Here is a 15742-nt window from a genome sequence, read left to right as displayed (position 1 = left end):
CAAGTACATCTTGCTTCTGCTTGTACATTCAACATTCACAAAGAGCTGAGACTGCTGGGATTTATTTCTGCAACAAATAAAGTGTAGGGCTACATGTAGTACTTAAACAACAAAACAAAATTGAATATGATATACAATTATGTTCAATTGGCACACAGTCACCCCGTGTTTCTGTTTGGTAGGTATTTCTGCACAGACTGATCAGAACTTCTCCCTTAATCTTCTTTTAACTTTGAGGATCTGGAGTCTATAACACAATTAAAAAAATTACAAAACAAAACACAAGGGTCATTTAATGGTATTATTGAAATAACCATGGTATATTTAGCTTTCCTTTCTTTAACACCCAGCACTTGGCAGCTTTTCCAAGTGACAGTATAGGGTCTGTGGGATTTCCAATATAACATAATCCATTGTTGTGCATGTAAGATTACTATAAATACAAATAAGTATGTTTAAACAAATAAGAGCAGCTTGCAAGGCTGGGAAGATGTTGAAAAACTAAGATGGAATAAGTGGATTCCTTTCATTCGTAGAAGGTAGATAATTCCAAAATTATTTGTATGTGAGGTTTAGATTTCTCTGGTCTGGTACTAATGACGAGTACAGCTATGTTAATCAACCTGCTTAAACATGTAATGGCACAGTTCCAGGGCAGGTGGGACTTGTACTCAGACCTTCCGGTCCAGATAAACGGAGGGACACCACCACAAGATCGTCGAAAGATTGGCATATGCTGAGCTTTATAACAAATTTCCAAGAGCTCCTTTGTGGTGCTAATATTATTGTGACCCCACAATCTAACCCAACATATCAATATACACAAAATAACCCCATTGATAGGTGTGTGTTTATAAGTTTCTGTATAGGTCTAATACTTCAGTACGATAATGTTAGGCTGAACAAAATGTAACTAGAATCCTATCCTAGCCAGAAGCCAATGCTATTTAAGAGAAGGTGATGAGAAGCAATAAAGAGAAAGAATTAAAACTGAAAATTGGCTCTTTCAAAATGTTATTTCACTTAGAACAAAGATTAGTTGAGAAATAAAGTTATTGCAGTTCTGCAAATCACTTTTCATTAATCAGTATTAACACTGTGTCCCCAAACATCCATTTTGCTCATATGATGCTACCTTTTACTGTGAGTGCCATAATTGGGCTTGTTTCCCAATTGATGGTGTTGATCTTTCTGGGTGGTAGGAACTACCTGTGGAACATGACATCTGAGGCATATGGCAGCCATAATTAGGCCTGCCTTTCACTTGAATAGCGCAGGCCATTGAAGGGCCAGTGGACTCATTGTGTAGAGAAGAGAACAGCGAACAAGGGTATACAGTGCCCGCTATCACCCAAACATTCCTGGTGGCAAAGTGTTTTTAAAAAGCCTCAATACTCCCTGTTCTGAAACTGACAACCTTAGATGTTGAAACTAAGGTATGGCAAATTGTTTGGGTTTGGCAATTTTGAATTAAAAATTACCCTCTGTCTCCCTCAGACCTAATAACAAGCTTCTCAAGGAATTTAACGTTGATAATTGAAGCAAAATGATTCCCATTACCACTCCCTCACTTTGAAAGTAACAGTTCATCCTAGAGATTTCAGGACATTGAGTTGCTACATGGGAGTGTAATTTGCAAGGGCCATTGACTATGCTGCTGAGGACTGGAATAACTCAGACTTTTAAAAATAATATTGAAAATTGAACTGGATAAACTGTTGGTTTGTTTTCTCCTAAAGTTCCTTGTTGGCATTTTTGAAAGCAGTTGGAAACTTTTGAATGAAAAAGATGTGGAAAAAGCATAATGTTGAGAAAGTGACACTTTATACCATATAAAGTGGTTGAAACAAAAGTGTAAATGGATTTAAGGAGAGGCTAGATAAGAATATGAGAGATAAGAGAATCAAGGGCGACAATATTAGATTTAGGTGAGGAAAGGTGGAAGAAGAATCAAACAACTTCATTGAGTTGGTTGTCCAAATGGCCCATTTCTGTGTTATGTATTCTATGTAGACCTATATAATCATTTTCTTGTTCATAGGATGTTGGTGTCACTGCCTGGAACAGTATTTACTGCCATCACTAGTTGCCTTGATGGTGAGTTGCCTTCATGAAACAATGCAGTAAAAAGCAAAAAACCTAAAACATTTTGATAAGCTCTTAAAACCAGAACCAAAATATTACTAACCTTTGACAAACAAAAATCAATGGACTTAAATAACAACAAAATGTTTTCAAGAGTAACGCTCGATACAGAGATGAATAAAATTGAGGTAAATTACTGGTTCAGTAATACAGCAATAATTTCATGCTGTGATAACTATGGATTGTATTAAAATGGTGACAATCTGATTCTCCATTTTCATCTATTTCCTACATTTCTGCTGCCACTGCTTTACTCTCCCTTCCAGCACCACGATAGACATCCCCTTGCCCTCATATTCCACTGCATCAGGGCGGCACGGTGGAACAGTGGTTAGCACTGCTGCCTCACAGCGCCAGATACCCGGGTTCAATTCCCACCTCAGGCAACTGTCTGTGTGGAGTTTGCACATTCTCCTCGTGTCTGCGTGGGTTTCCTCCGGGTGCTCCGGTTTCCTCCCACAGTCCAAAAATGTTCAGGTTAGGTGAATTGGCCATGCTAAATTGCCCGTAGTGTTAGGTGAAGGGGTAAATGTAGAGGAATGAGTCTGGGTGGGCTGCTCTTCGGAGGGTCGGTGTGGACTTGTTGGGCCAAAGGGCCTGTTTCCACACTTTAACTAATCATCAGCCTCTACGTTCAACAGAACATTTCTTGCTATTCCTGCCACCATTTCTCCTGCCCATCCCTTTGCACATTGCACACCTGATACATATCTTAATCTTCTCATGAATCTCTTCCATGAAAACTCAGAAGATGTAACATTTTCCTTTACATATTCCTTCCAGGTGAAGCAGCACTTTAATTGTACTTCTTTCAGTTTGACTGAGTGTATTCAATGCTCACCTACACTGGGGAGACCAAATGTAGATTTGATGACTGCTTTATGGAGCTCCTTCATTCTGTCCATTAGAATGACCCTGAGCATCCAATGGTCTGTCACTTTAATTAATCCCTGACATCTCTGTCCTTGGCCCAATGAACTGTTCCAGTGAAGCTCAATAGAAGCATCAGGAACAGCCAGTTACAGTCTTCTGCACTCAGCATTGAGTTGAACCATTTCAGATTTAAAACCCTGTCTCCCAAGATTACATTTAGTACAAAAAAAAGAATATCACTCAGTTCTCTTACAGCTGCTAGAAATTAACAAATTACCTTCAGTGTTTCATCTAAACCACACTCCAGATTCTGGAACCTCCAATTGTTTTCCTTTCCTAAAAGAGGGGGAGTGCTTTTCCCATCGAATCCATGGGAATGCTGCTTGATACAGAGTAAAGGTAGGTTTGGATCATTCATCATTTCTGATGCATCCCCTGATCCACCAACAGTGTTCCATGTTTTCCTAAAGTTAAAGAATATAACATAAGAAACCTATTTGATTATTTGCCGTTAAACTTTCAACCTTGTGATGATACTTATAAAACTGATATGTAATTTATTTTTAAACATAATGTTCCTAAATATGAATACTTATTCAGATTAGCCACCTGCAGCTTTTAGTTCATTTCTATGCCTATCTTTCATTCAATGTTATAAATAAGGCATCTATTCACTTTGACAGGAAGCACAATATAACAAGTGACTCATGGGTGCCCCATGCAATACTCTAAATTTGAGCTAACATAAAGGCTGGAAGCCCAAAGGCTGTCCAAAAAGCTGGAAATCTGCAACAAGAACAGAAAATGCTAGAAGCTCTCACTCGGCTTGACAGTGTCTGGGGAGAGAAGTAAGAATTAATACTTCAGGTCTTTGATCATCTATTAAAGGTCACTCACCTGATGCATTGACTTTGTTTCCTCCCCATGGCTGTTCCTGGACCTGCTGGGTATTTTTGGTGTTTTCTGTTTTTGTTAGGGCAAAGACAGCCTGGCCAGCAGCAAGGTAAATGAGGGGATAAGGGTTTGGCACCTTGGCAGTGTAGCAGAGTGAGCTCAAGGTAACGACCGTAGTGACTGCAATGGGGTCAGAAAAGTAGCTGTGCTGCTGGCTCCACAAAAATAATTTTCAGAATATAACTTTTTTGATCCTCTTGTGCTGCATCACCAGTATAATTGTTCAAATCTATCTGAAATTATCAACACAAGGATAGCCAGGTATTCCATGGCATACCGGCTGGATATTGAAAGGTTCCATGGTGGGTCATTCAGCCATCTAGGAAATGCCTCTTTTGAAATACCTACAGCCATTGCAGTGGTGTTCACTTTAGGCCCTCTGGTTATTATTGCTTTATAAATGCTTGATTTAGTGAGGTTAAAATTGAACTGCTATCCTGAGATATAGTGGAGTCATAAATGTAAAGTTATGTACTGTATGAAAAGAGTCTATTTGGCCCATTAAGTCAGTGCCAACTCCTCTTGGAGCAATCCAGTCAAATCCTGTGACTTTGCAAGTGCATTTCCTTCAAATTCTCATCTAATGTATTTTTGAGAACACTGATTGTTTCTACTTCCACTATCATGCATGCAATGAGTTCCAAGTCATTACCACTTGCTGTGTAAAAAGATTCCTCCTGACATGCCCTTACATTTCCCGCCCAAAGTCTTACATTCATGTCACTTAGTTTTTCACCTAAGCCTGGCATAATCTTGTACACCTTCATTAAACACCCCTCAATCTCCTTTGCTCCAAACCAACTTCTCCAATCTAATCTTGCAATTAAAACATGTCCATCCCCATTTACATTCTGTAAATCTCCTGCGTATACTCGCAAGGACTTTTACAGCATTCCAACAGTTTCAAACAAAATTGCAGTCTAAGATGGAAACAAATTGCAGCGAATTCAAAACCAATCTTTTCTGGTAATTCAGTTCAGTCAAAAATCAAGTGAGTCAAAATAGCAGCCTAGTTATCATTGACATACCATGTCCAAAGTCTAATCAATTCTTGATTTATATATATCTTTTCTGACCCATGTCTGCCATCCCATTGTTCGTTTCTATCAGTATCTGTGCATCTTAAAGGTTTACATCATCCTTCAGTGATGATAAGCTAACATTTTGGAACTCAGTCCACTCACCAATCTGTGGTTGTTGTGCTGTGCGATGATGAGACTGTCCCACCTTGCTGGATTATGTCTTCATATCCTTGCTCTCCAAGCAGTTCCTTAAAATTCTGTCCAATCTCATCAACACTTCTTTGATCTGCAGAATAATAGACAAAAGAAACAATTAAATTTAGTATTGAAAATCCCCTAAAATGTCCAGATTCGCTCGCAGATTATGATATAGATTATTTCAGGGATTCTGATGACATGGCTATCAAAATCTAATTGGTTCATAGATGACAAACAAATGCTAGCGACCAATATGCACATTGCTTTTTAATGTCTTCTCCTGTGTTTCTCAAATTTGCTGTCTTTCATGACTGTGGACACTTTTAGTTGGCTGATTACTTTTTCAGAGGATTACCATCACATCGCTCAACAGGGTAGATCAGACATGGTTCAAAATTGGAGATGTTTGGCCACTGAGTGTTGAAATATTAGATAAGGTCAGAAGTCGCATGATACCTGGCTTCTGACCTTGTCCACCCCAGTCCAGCACGAGCACCTCCACATCATGATTATTAAATAAGAGATTGAATACAATATTTGCTATGAGAATTTAATGTAGAAACATATGAATTAGGTGCAGGTGTAGGCTATTTCACGGGGGAGGGGGACATATACACTATTGCACAAACTAGGAGTTCATGGTAAAGAGTAAAATTTACCAGCGTGGATAATAGTTTGGCTGGTTAGCAGAAAACAAACAGCATGCTTTTTTTTAAGGTTGGTAGGATGTGACAGGTGAAGTCCTGCAGGCCTCAGATTTTTACAATTTCCGTTAACAATTTAGATTTAGATTAGATTCCCGTGTGGAAATAGGCCATTTGGCCCAACAAGTCCACACCGGATCCTCTGAAGAGTAACCCACCCCTTTTACATTTATCCCTGAATAATGCCCATAACACTATGGGCAACTTAGGATGGTCAATTCAACTGACCTGTACATCTTTGGAATGTGGGAGGAAACCAGAGCACCCGGTGGAAACCCACGCAGAGACAAGGAGGATGTGCAAACTCCACACAGACAGTCGCCTGAGGCGGGAAATGAACCCCGGTCCCTGGTGCTGTGAGGCAGCAGTGCTAACCACTGAGCCTCTGCTTGTGAGAATGAAAGTGTGATAGCTAACTTTGTGAATGACATACAGGTAGGTAGGAAATTATTTTGTGTAGAGGACATAAGGGTGCCAATCATAATTTGTTCAAATGCCCGGAGGCCACTCGGCGTGTGGGCGGTGCTAGGTTTGCTGTCTGTCCATCAAGCACACCTCACTGTGGAGGTGGGGTGGGCGTGCGCGGTCTGCCGTGTCTCGTTATTCTTGCTTCCGATCGTTTCTGTCACTTGGATCACCTGACAGGGGTAGAAACAGTCAAAACATAATCTCCCCCACTTCCCAAGCGCGGAGCCGCCACAGTCAAATTTCAGCATCTCCCAGATGGTCAGCGTATCCTCAGCATTTGTCGGTGTCAGGGATGGGAATGGTTTACCATAACTCTTTATTCGCCCCAGTTGTGGTTTCACAAGTGTTGATTTTATTTATTTTGCACCCCCGCCCTCCTCCAGTCGCATCTCATTTTGTAACTCCTCATTCCTGAACAATTCAAACCCAACTGGTTTCTGCATCCGAATCTCATCCCTACTTGCATTTGTTTTTGGAAACTTGCAGTCGTGTTGCAGGACAGGGCTCACTCATAGTAGTCTTCCCTAATGAGCATTAGATTGTTCCTTGACTTGCTGTGAATGTTTTCAGCATTTTCTGTGAATTGTTTCCTATTAAGACGATTGTTTTCTACTAAAACACACAAAAGCCACAGGATTGCCTGAAAAGGTTTATTTATTCCTCAGCCCACCGACTCCTCCTTCAGTATTTCTTCTGGGTACCCCCTCCCCCCAAGACCTATTCCTGGATCTTTCCAATTTGTCATCTGAGAGGTCTCCAAGAGCAGGATGGTTTTTTTTGGGTGAGGCAAAGGGGTTGATAGGTCAGGCTGGTTGGTTAGATGACTGCCTTCTGAGGTCACCTTTGTAAGATGATAAGTAGGTGCTGAAAATCAACAACCACTTACTGTTTATAAATAAATAAAGGTCAATTTAACTTGGGAAAAGCTCAACTGTTCTCAGTATTACTGTGTCCACAGGCATGGTCAGGCAGATGAGTAATTGCAAGGAGAAAGTGAGGACTGCAGGTGCTGGAAATCAGAGTCAAAAACTGTGGTGCTGGAAAAGCACAGCCGGTCAGGCAGCATCTGAGGAGCAGGAGAGTCGATGTTTCAATCATAAGGTCTCCATCAGGAATGTTGTGTGTTGGGGGGGGGGGGTGGTGCCCAAGGGGGCTGAGGGATAAACGGGAGGTGGGTGGGACGGAGGGGGGAAAGTAGCTAGGAATGCGATAGGTGGATGAAGGTGGGAGGGTGATGTTGATAGGTGGAGTGGAATGGCAGGAAGGAAGATGGACAGGTAGGACAGTTCAAGAGGGTGGTGCAGAGTTGGAGGATTGGATCTGGGACAAGGTGGTGGGAGGGAAGATGAGGAAACTGATGAAGTTGACATTGATTCTGTGTTGGAGGTCCCAAGGTGGAAGATGAAATGTTCTTCCTCCAGTCATTGGGTAGCTAGGACTTGGTGGTGAAGGAGGCCTGGGACTTGCATGTCTTTGGCGGAGTGGGAGTTGAAGTGTGTTAACAAAGTTTTAAAAGTAGTGGGAAGGGAGCTGTTTTTGAGAGTGTCCTTTGCCTTTCAGACAACCTCCTCTGAGACAGTTGCATCCATTTTCCCCCCAGCTGTCTGTACTTCAAAGCCCACCCATCTCACATTCCTGTTCACCACCCTCACCACCCAATGCTTTCTGACCTACCTGGCTGGCGTTCTAGCCAATCGCCTTTATGGATCTTTGTGCAGTCCTGGCAGCACCAACGACAGAGCTCTGGTGCTGTCAGGAATGTTGGTTTGCCAACCAATCAAGAAGAGCCACTTGCACCAATGTAGCCCATCTGACTGCACTGTTTTATGGCTACAGGCATGCATGTCTGTTTGTTAGTTCATTGGTGACTTATGTTCTAGGGATGAGAAATGGGAATGTCCATCTGTAATTTTCTGCCCCACATATACATTGATAGCACCCAGTTGTAACCTCTACCCACCACTGTCTTCAGTTTGCTTAATTGCTTTCTAGCAAGTAGTAAATTTTTATAATCAGAGCTATTATTACACACCTCTGGAGCATGTGGGATTTGAACTCCTGGCTCAGAAGTAGGAACACTACCACTAAGCCACAAGATCCCTCCATCTGGCATCCAATATTGGATGAGTAGAGATTTACTCCAAGTAATGCAAGATTGGGAAGACCAAAGTCAGTGCCTTTGTTCCTGTCTCAAATTTCATTCCCAGCCACTGATTCTATCCTTCATCATCTGAACAGACTGTTTGCAGCCTTGGTGTCATATTGATTCTGTGACCAACTTTGAACCACATTTGTGCCATCACTGAGATGCCTGTTTCTGTCTGTGTAATGTCATGCAACTTCATGCTGCCTGAGCTCATCTACTGCTGGATTGCTCATTCATTTGACAATTAACACTAGACCTGACTAGTCCAATACATTCCTGGTTTGTCTCCCACATTCAATCCTGTATAATCTTGAAGTTACTAAGACACTGCCAAGGAACTTAGCACGGTGGTTCAGTGGTTAGCACTGCTTGTCTCATAGTGTCAGGGATCTGGGTTCAACTCCAACCTCAGGTGACTGTCTGTGTGGAGTTTGCACATTCTCTCCCTGTCTGTGTGCATTTCCTCCCATAAATCCAAAGATGTGCAGGTCAGGTGAATTGGTCATGTCAACTTTCCCATGGTGTTCAGGGATGTGTAGGTAGGTGCATAAGTCAGGTGTAAATATAGGGAATGGGTCTAGGTGGGTTACTCTTCGGAGGGCCAGTGTGGACTTGTTGGGGTGAATGCCAATACAGTTTCCATACTGTACTGATTCTATGACTGGGCAAAATATGGCAGATGAATTATCATTTTGGCAGGAAGATTAAAATCACAATCACACAATGACCCATTTGTGCATACTGTCTGTGTTCTACCAGCCAGCCAATCTTCTATCTATATCAATATGCTTCCCTTACATCTTGACCTTCTATTTTCCACAATAATCTTTGATGTGTCATCTTATCAAATGACTTCTGGAAATCTAAGAATTATACATTATATCTGCAAGTTGTCCTTTATCCCCAGCATATGTTAGTCCTTAAGCTATGCTGACTCTTCCTGATGGATTTGAGTTTTTCTAAGTGTACAGCTACAATCGGTTTAATGGTTGATTTGAACACCTTTCAAACTGTAGTTTCCTATTTTCTGTTGCCCTTCCTTTTTGAATAGAAGGGTTATGTTTGTGCCTTTTCAGTCTGAACATTTATTGAATGTATCTAATTTTAGAAAATTAAGATAAACCTATCTATTACCTCATTAGGAATCATTTTCAAGACGCTTGGATGTAATTCCATCCTCTTTCCCTTTCACCTCCTGATTTAGTGGCATGTTTTGTTTTCTGTATCCTCCACAGTGAAGACAGGGGCAAAATATAAAATTTAGAAACAAAATTGGCTGAGTCATGAGGAACATAACGGTCAATAGATCCTTTTCAGGCTGGAGGAAGATTTGTAACAGAATTTCAGACGGATCCATTATGGGTGGTATTAATGACCTGGATTAACAATCTGGTTGTAAATGATCTGGATCTAGGTGTGTGGGCTACAATTTCAAAGTTTATAGATAACACTAAACTTGGAAGAATTTAATTGTGTATATGGTGAGGAGGAGAGTTTGGAACTTCAAAAGGATGCTGACAAGTTGGTGGAGTGGATAGATAGATGCCAGATGAGGTTCAGTGCAGAGAAGTGTGAGGTGATACACTTTAATTGTAAGTGGATCAAAAGACAATTGAAAATAAAGGGTACAATTCTAAAGAGGGTGCAAGGGCAGAGGCACCTTGGTGTATATGCACACAAATCATTTAAAGGAGCAGGTCAGGTGGAGAAAGCAGTTAATGAACTTACAGTTCTCAGTTTTATTAATAGAGGCACAGAATAGAAAAGCAAGAAAGTGATGTTGAACTTGTACAAGACATTAGTTAGACCTCAGCTGGAATATTGTGTACTATTGTGGATGCCACACAATAGGAATGACGTGAATGCATTAGAGAGGGCACAGAAGTGTTTTACAATAATGGTTCCAGGAATGAGAAACTTCAGTCATGAAGATAGATTTCTGATGATGCTGTCACTTTAACAAGTTTATTTAGTCCTTGGGATTTTTTTTTAAGAGAGGTCGTAAAGACAGATGTGCTCAGGGATCTAGGAAGGGTCGAGTTTAACGATAGGAGGGGAGTGGCCAGTTCTCCCAGTTCAGGTTTTGTCTAGTTTGGTTTCGCTGTGGCAGTCACAAGATACTGGAGTCCAGGAAGGTTGCAAGCTTCAGCAGATGATTCCAGACTGACTTTCTCTTTGAATTCTCTTTGGATATTGTTCCCTCCTACCTGTATTAATCTGTTTCAATTTACCTTTTGTCAAGGGGTGTTTTTGTGGGATGTCACTGGATTGGAACAGTTAAGTTGCTGTACTGGGTTGGTTAAATTTTCCAATAGTTAAGTTATTTTAAATTCTGTTTTCTTTTGTTCATGTTTCAGCGGTCATGTTTAAATACATTTTGTTTTGCTTAAAACTGAGTGGTTTTACCAGCTGCATCACACCTGGAATATCCACTTCATATCTGCTTTTAAAATAAGAAAAGATTAGGGCTTTGGCTACCTTCTCAAAATATGTTTGAGGGGATCTGGCCTGGTCCATAACAGATTGAAGTTAGGATTGTTCTTCTTGGAGAGAACTCAGAGAGGAGATTTGATAGAGATTTTCAAAATCATGAGGGAGCTGGATAGAGTAGATATAGAGAAACTGTTTCTTCTTGTAAAAGAGAAAAGAATGAGAGGCATAAAATGATGTGTAATTGAAGCCTTGGTAATGTACAAAAAATCTTTTTCACTCAGTAAATAGTTAGAGTATATTAGATCATTATTTAGATAGAAATGGTATGCAGGGATATAAGGAAAAAGCAGGAGATTAGCACAAGAGAATAGAATCAGGGAATCATTCGACACCATAGCAATTCTGGAATTCTGTGATTCTGAAAACATTTCTTCATTTCATCTTGCATTTCCTTATTCTTGTTTATTAACTCTTCATGTCCAATCTCTGGAGGACCAATACTTACTTTATGTAGTGACATTTTCCTCTTAAATACTTGTAGAATCCTTCACTCACTGTTCTTATGTTCTCTGCCATTCTTCATATCCTGACCAGTTATTTGACACGTGGCATATCTCTGTTCAGTTATATGCTTTTCCTTAAGTTTGATATTTCCTCTAATTTTTTTTCATTAATCACAGATGATACATCCTCTCTTTAGAAGTTTTCTTTATCGTGAGGAATATATTTATTCTGTGTATTTTGAAATATCCCCTTAACTCTCTGCCACTGTGTTTCTCTATTGATTTATTCCCAAGCCTAGTATGCCAGTTTATTTTAGCTAGCTCAGCTAAGTTCCCCATATACTTGCCCTAATACAGGTTTAAAAGATTAGCCTTAGACCCTTACTTTCCTCTTTCAAACTAGATGTAAAATTTAATCATATTGTGGTTTCTGCTACCAAGAGACACTTAACTCTGAGGTCATTGATGAATCCAGTCATAATACCAAATTTAATATTACCCTCTCGGTGGTCAGTCCCAAAATATGCTGCTTTGGGAAACTATGAATTCAATGAACCATTCATCAAGGCTACTACAATATGTGCCCAATATTTATTCCTATGTACTTTATCCCATATTGTGGTGACTGTTCGGGAGCCTGTAAACCACCCCACTTTTTTTGCCTATTTCTCATCTCCATCCAAACTGATTCTACATCAAGGTTCTCTGAATCATTCTAACTGTTGCACAAATGATTAACAATATTACTGAATCATGCAACTTTACGTCACTTCCTATTTTCTATGAAAGTCCTTGGCCCTCAATATGAGAGACCAAATCCTTGTAATCCTGAAGCCATGTTTCTAATGTAGCTATCAGATTGTATCTGCTTACTTCAATCTGCACTCTTAAATTATTTAATGCTATGCACATTCAGATAAAGAGCCTTTAGTTTTGTCTTTCTGTTGTTTCCTGGCTTTTTTTCCTCTCTGCCCCTTCCTGCCTTTCTTTCTTTTTTTCTCTTTTACAGTTTTTCTCTTTTACCTTGTCCCTACCTTGTGATATACCATATCTTTCCACAGTTGATCCATTGCACACACTATTTAGATTAGATTACTTACAGTGTGGAAACAGCCCTTTGGCCCAACAAGTCCACACTGACCCGCCAAAGCGCAACCCACACAGACCCATTCCCCTACATTTACCCCTTCAATTTAGCATGGCCAATTTACCTAACCTGCAAGTTTTTGGACTGTGGGAGGAAACCGGAGCACCCGGAGGAAACACACGCAGACACGAGGAGAATGTGCAAACCCCACACAGACAGTTGCCTGAGGTGGGAATTGAACCAGGGTCTCTGGCGCTGTGAGGCAGCAGTGCTAACCACTGTGCCACCGTGCCGCCCATATTTAGTTTAAAGTCGTCTCTGTTCCCCTAGTTCACAAGGATACTGGCCACTACATGGTTTGGCTGTAGACTGGTCCAATGTTACAGCATCCATTTTGCCCTGTACTGATGCCAGTGACCCACTGACTGGAACTCATGTGCATCATACCCGACTTTGAGACACGTGATTGTCCTCTAATTTTAAATACATTATGCCATTTTACATTTAGTTCAGTTAATAATGCAGATGTTACAAGTTTTGATTTTCTGCTTTTTAATTTAGCAAATAAGTTCTCATACTCTCAGTACAGAACCTCTTTCCTAGTTGGACTTATGTTGTTTGTCCCAATTTATTCTTTAAGTAGGTTAAGAGTAAATAGCAATAACAAATCTGCTAGAATAAAGTCATTTCTGTTCAATTCAGTTAAAGCCTAAGTGAAAAGGCAGTTGAGAGTGTGTTGCTGGAAAAGCACAACAGTTTAGAAAGCATCAAAAGAGCAGGAGATTCAGGTGAAACATTGATTTTCCTGCTCCTCGGATGCTGCCTGGCCTGCTGTGCTTTTCCAGCATCACACTCTCGACTCTGATCTCCAGCACCTGCAGTCCTCAATGCTCCTAAGTCAAAAGGCATTAAACACTGTCCACTGTGCAGCATCTAAATTTAGTTAATTGCCAATTTTCAATTATAGTCTCATTTCCTTCAAAAATGTAAGAAATACAAATATGAATCTGTGGCATACTGGACTTTACTGTAGGTGTTTAGCACACTGTGTAATCGGAATACAATTACTGTCTATACTGTTTATTCTATGAGATAAAATGAAAAAAACTTTGATAAAATTTAATGATTTTGTATGTGACATACCTTTAGGATTGCTGCATAATGCCATCCAGGAGCTTTCACCAACTGAAAGTTCTGTTGCATTTAAGGGTATGTCTGAACGATTGAGCTGATTGCCTGACATCTCATCTTCCTTTCTTTGGTGAGAAAATTGAACAGAATTGTCAACATCGCTTAGATAAGACGTATGTACTTTCCCCATTTCTGGATGCAAGAAATTCATTTCCTGCTCCGTGCTCCATGACTGTTTTCCCCACAGTCGCCATTCTTCATTCAGCATTCTCACAATGCACTCCAGCTGTAAGTTGGCTTTTATGTATTTTTCAAGATCCTGGTTGAGAATCTGATTCTCCTCAGTAAGTATCTCCACAACCTTTGACATCATTTCACATTTCTTGACAAGATCACTTGAGCAACTTTCAGTCAACTTCTTCCCATGATTTACTTGTTCCATCTCATTCAGGGATCCGTCCTTCATAGTTGACTTTTCCATTTTTACTTCATCAACATTTTTCTGCAGATACTTGTTTGTAGGAACTGAATTTTTCAAGGACTTTTCCAGTTTGTAATTCTTGTTTTTAACTTCCTGAACAAGTTGGAAAAGCATCAGATTCTTTGTCCTCATGACCGCATACTTTGCTTTTGTACATTGCATTTCACAACTCGTCTTTTCCAATTCATTTCTCAAGAAAATTGTCTCTTTTTTTAATTCATTTAAACTTTGATTCATTTGCAGATTCTCAAACTGCAATGAATTTGCATTAACAGCCTGAACTGCTTCCTTTGTCTTCTCTAACTGCAAAACTGTTTCTTTTGCATCAATGACAGTGAGTAGGTCTTCTTTTTCCTCCGTCATCTTATCTACCAATCTTATAAAGCTTTCCTTTTCAGTGATTAATTGCTGTCTTTCTGCTTCAAGTTCTCTGTTTTGCCTCTGGAGATCCTCATGCCTCCTAAGTAATGAGTTGAACTCTTCAATGCAAATCTTCCTTTTCCCCTCCATTTCATTAAATTGAGCCTGGAGTGTTCTTTTTTCTTCTGCCAACTTAGAAACTAAGCTTTTATATTCCGAATTTTCCTGCAGGACAGAATCAAAAGTTGTGAGTTTGCCAGTTACTGACTGAATATCTGATTTCTCATCCTTTAGCTTCAATCCATTTATCAAACGATTGCGATATTCTGATAAAGGAAGCCAGGAGGCATATCCATCTGCAGGAGCACTAATCTCATCCATCTTTTCCACTACCATTTTATTTGAATAACCCTTTTGCTTCTCCATATGACAAACAAGGCTGGCCCTTTCTAAAGTTGATTCATGACTTGAAATACTCTCGGGTGTTTCCTGAAGAAAAATAAATTCATTTATTCTCTCTTCCATTTGGTTGTCATAAATCACTGCATTATTTTCAGTTTCGGTCCAGTGGTTTCCATAATGTGGGCCATTAAAACCATTTCCTTTCCCCAGTTGCCTGTGAAGATCTACCTTGCAACCCTCCATTACACTCTGTAACCTAGTTACTAGAGTTTCCAGTTCCAAGGTCTTCTCTTTAATGTCTACTTTGATTTGCAGATTTAAACTTCCAAGGAAAAGCGATAGCTCGTGAGGGGTTTGGGTAGACCTTAAAGCAGTTTCTTTATCCATAAGCTGAGCAATACTTTGAAGGCGCTTAAGTTCACAATTAAGGATCAACTCCCAATTCTGTGATCTTTCCGGGTGTAGCTTCATCTGTTCACTGGCAATACAGATTTTCTCTAATATTGCCCGACTTTCATTGTTATATTGCAGTAAATGTACCTCGCTTCTGTCGTGACCATCCACAGCTTTTGAGGTCAGAGAGGAGTTTAAATTTGAGTTGGTTGACAGTGCTGCAGAATGACATGGGAAACCTGAACCACAGACTGGAAAAGATGTTTTATAAACAGTTTGATTGCTCATGTGCTGAAGGGTTTTGTTTTCTAATGGGTGTTCTTCAAGTAAGCTTACTGACAGCAGAGATGCTGAATTATCTTCCGAAGATAAGAGAAGTGAGTTGTCATTTTGAATTAAGCCTTCATTCATCTTATTAACATGAATTTCATCCATCAGATCA

General features: G+C 40.1%; 1 protein-coding gene across 1 annotated transcript; it reads right to left on the bottom strand.

The window, feature by feature from the left end:
• Window positions 1–226: 226 nt before the first annotated feature.
• Window positions 227–15378, bottom strand: LOC148151991 (uncharacterized). Its single transcript, XM_087994033.1, has 4 exons — window positions 13677–15378; window positions 5157–5280; window positions 3296–3482; window positions 227–247 (listed from the first exon to the last, which is right to left on the bottom strand). The coding sequence occupies exons 1-4, from the start codon at window positions 15376–15378 to the stop codon at window positions 227–229; spliced, it is 2034 nt and encodes a 677-aa protein (XP_087850159.1).
• Window positions 15379–15742: the final 364 nt, after the last annotated feature.

The sequence above is a fragment of the Chiloscyllium plagiosum genome, unplaced genomic scaffold, assembly GCF_037043375.1.
Source record: "Chiloscyllium plagiosum isolate Xiang-an unplaced genomic scaffold, Cpla_swu_hap1 HiC_scaffold_2, whole genome shotgun sequence".
NCBI lineage: Eukaryota > Metazoa > Chordata > Chondrichthyes > Orectolobiformes > Hemiscylliidae > Chiloscyllium > Chiloscyllium plagiosum.
This window is presented reverse-complemented; position numbering and strand designations above follow the sequence as displayed.